Source organism: Octopus bimaculoides, chromosome 16 (assembly GCF_001194135.2).
Source record: "Octopus bimaculoides isolate UCB-OBI-ISO-001 chromosome 16, ASM119413v2, whole genome shotgun sequence".
Taxonomy (NCBI): Eukaryota; Metazoa; Mollusca; class Cephalopoda; order Octopoda; family Octopodidae; genus Octopus; species Octopus bimaculoides.
The window spans coordinates 18219689-18222788 of NC_068996.1; the positions used below are offsets into that span (position 1 = coordinate 18219689).

The 3100-nt window shown below is 33.9% G+C and overlaps 1 protein-coding gene across 2 annotated transcripts in view; it reads left to right on the plus strand.

The window, feature by feature from the left end:
- Positions 1–64: 64 nt before the first annotated feature.
- The window catches only part of LOC106881676 (THO complex subunit 6 homolog), a 49261-nt gene continuing 46225 nt past the window's right edge, over positions 65–3100 (plus strand). Inside the window, exon 1 of one of the 2 annotated variants that reach the window (XM_014932143.2) lies at positions 65–161. Coding sequence is in view for 1 of the 2 variants with exons in the window: in XM_014932142.2 (XP_014787628.1) it covers positions 239–283 (45 nt within the window). In the remaining variant the exon portion in view is untranslated. The other variant, XM_014932142.2, reaches the window with a different exon arrangement.

Genomic DNA, 3100 nt, shown 5'->3' on the forward strand with positions numbered 1-3100 from the left:
GAAAGGCAAAGTCGACCTCGGCGGAATTTGAACTCAGAGCACAAAGACAGTCGAAATACAGCTAAGCATTTCGCCCGACGTGCTAACGTTTCTGCTAAATCGCCGCCTTATTTTAGTTTATTCATTGTTTCGTGTATCATCAAACGGATAATTTCAGAGAGGTAAACTTTTTATATTTGACACCGTTAATACACTTAGTTTTTCTTTCAGTTCCATAGTTTCATACTTTTTTAAACTGATGCCTTCGTCTCTTCACAAACTTTTTCCCGAATCAGACATGCATGTAAGTTGGAGTTTATTGCTTCTTTACACATTCACTCGTGCGCGTGTGTATATATGTATGTCATGATATTGGTTTCATATTTTGGCCCCGGGAAGTAGAACGTAAATTTCATTGATTCCAGTGCTCAGCCGGCACATATTTTATCGACCCCCGAAAAGATGGTCATATCTACACAAGTGAACTCCCCACGCCGAATTTGTTTCATCATAACGTATCTACAAAATGAAACTTGAACTTTTGAGAAAAAATTGTGCTGTGTGTGTGTGTGCCTACCAGTTTGTTTTTGCACCTTAAATTCCGATATAATCGTAATCTACACCATGTGAAAGGTATTTGTAGAAAGTTATGGAGAAACAAAGTTGTTGTGGTGATGCGGGGGTAAATTTTTGTGTAGGTATTCCAAAGAATGAAAGGCAAAGTCGACTTCAGCGGAATTTAAACCCAAAACGTAAAGACAGGCGAAATGCCGGCGTGCTAACGGGTCTGCCAGCTCATTACTTTTCTGTCTGTCATGATAGACGTAAATGTTTATCACTATCGGTTTGTCTATTAGTGATTGATATGTCATGTTCCTTTTATATAAAAACGATTAAACTGAAGGATTTACACAATATTATTTAGTAAAGTGTATGTTTAGTAATATTAACAAGGAAACGTTTGACAGTGTTGTTAGAAAAAGCGCGAGACTGATATTAAAATCTAACTATTTAAAAGAAACTAAAATATAATTTAACGGCGTAAAAATCATCTAAACGGGATTTTTCACAAAGAGAAAGGAAAACCGAAGATGAAAGTATGTTAACAAGGGATGGAAAAATTATGTTGATATTTCTGCAACTTCAACATGTTTTTATAAGATTAAAAAAAAAAATTATATCTACTTTAAATAAACAAACTATTCCTGCATCATTCACCTTTATTTAAAGTTATCAATATCACATTCTTGTGCTGCTACATTTTTTACTTTCGTCCTTTCGCAGGCGATAAAATGTTTATTTGTTTCAAAGAAGCGCGATCGATGTAATAATCGATGATATTATGGTCACAGTTCAGTGGCTGAAACTAGTAAAAGAATTTGTAAATAATTTTAATGTATTATCTTCACCGGCATCGTTTTATTTTATTATTATTATTATTTATTTTTTGTTGACTTAATAAAAAAAATATAAATGAAACAATAGGCACAAGGCGTGGAATTTGGGGAGAGAGGGATAATCGATAACATTGATCCCTAGTAATGGCACTGTCATGGTATTAGCTGTCAGAAGCTAATTTTTCTACTTTCATTTCTGACAGCTAATACCATGACAGTGCCCTAGTAATTGATTGGTTACTCTACTTTATCGATTCCGAGGAGTTAAAGGCAAAGTTGATACCAGTGAAACTTGAACGTAATCAATCTTAAGAAATACCTCTAGGCATTTTGTCCGATGCGCTAACGATTCTACCAGCTTAAACAACAACAAATAATGATGATGATGAGACCGAGTTCATTTAAACTACTTCAATACTTAGCAGTTATTTTATCGAGCTTCCAATGATGAAAAAGTTTACTACGGTTAGATAAGAACTAAAACGTTAAGGGAGACAATTAAAATACTTGTACATTTCCAATCGTTTTTCTAACATCAAGGGTCAGCAAATTTATAATCATTGACTCCCTTCATGAAATTTTTGATACTTATCGACCCCATCATGAACATTTCAAAACTATAATTGAATACCATAATTAATAAAAGAAAAAAATGTCAAAGAAAGAATTGGAAGACAGGTTCTTCAAGCTGAGCCAAATGGCAGGAGATCCTAGGATAGACTGAGAATGAGATGGTTGGATAATATTTATAATGTCAGTAAGTCATGCTTGGTAATCTAGCTGGAAAATCTAATGATGATTGCCTCTGATAGGACCCTATGGTGGACGTGCCTACCCTCCCAAAAATAGTGGGGGAAGTGGATGGATAGAACAAAATATTTCTTGATTCAAGAACAATAATTTCTTCATTCTTTTGTGTTATTACTGCTTTTAATAAGAAATATTTCAAGAAATTCAATGAAAATAATGAAATTGTTAGAGAACAAAAATTCAGTCCTTATGTTGGTATTGTTAGAGTATTGACTTGGGTAGTCACATATACCTCAAGGGGTCTGTATTGAACACTTTACAAATCCCTATTCCAACATAAAGCACAAAACTGGAAATTTTCTGGTGAGTGGGTTTGTTAATTAAATAGATCTCACTTCTCTACTCCAAATGATTGATAAAAGTTGACTTGATGTAACAAATACCACAAGACATTTTGCCTTTCACTGTAAAAACTTTACCAATTCATCACTCTTCAAATAACAATAAGGATTTCTCTTATGATAATAATTATTTTTAATTTTGGCACAAGGCCAGCAATTTTAGAGGGCTGGGGTTTGTCAATTACATCAACAACAGTACTTAATCTGGTGCTTTATTTTATTGACTTTGAAAGGATGACTAGCAAAGTTAGCCCAGTGGAATTTGAACTTAGAATGTAGAGAACTAGAAGAAATGTTGCTAAGTATTTTGTCTAATATGCTAACAATAATAAAAATAAAGGTTTCAAATTTTGACTCAAGGCCAGTAATTGAAGAGAAAGAGTTATATTGGTCCCTGTGCTCAAGTCGTACTTATTTTATCAATTCCCAAAATGGTGAAAAGCAAAGTCAGCCTGAGCAGAATTTGAATTCAGGACATAAAGAACCGGAAAGAATGTTGCCCAACATACTAACCATTCTGCCAGCTTGCTACCTTAATAGTTGTTCATAAAGGGGAATCTTGATAAAAACACT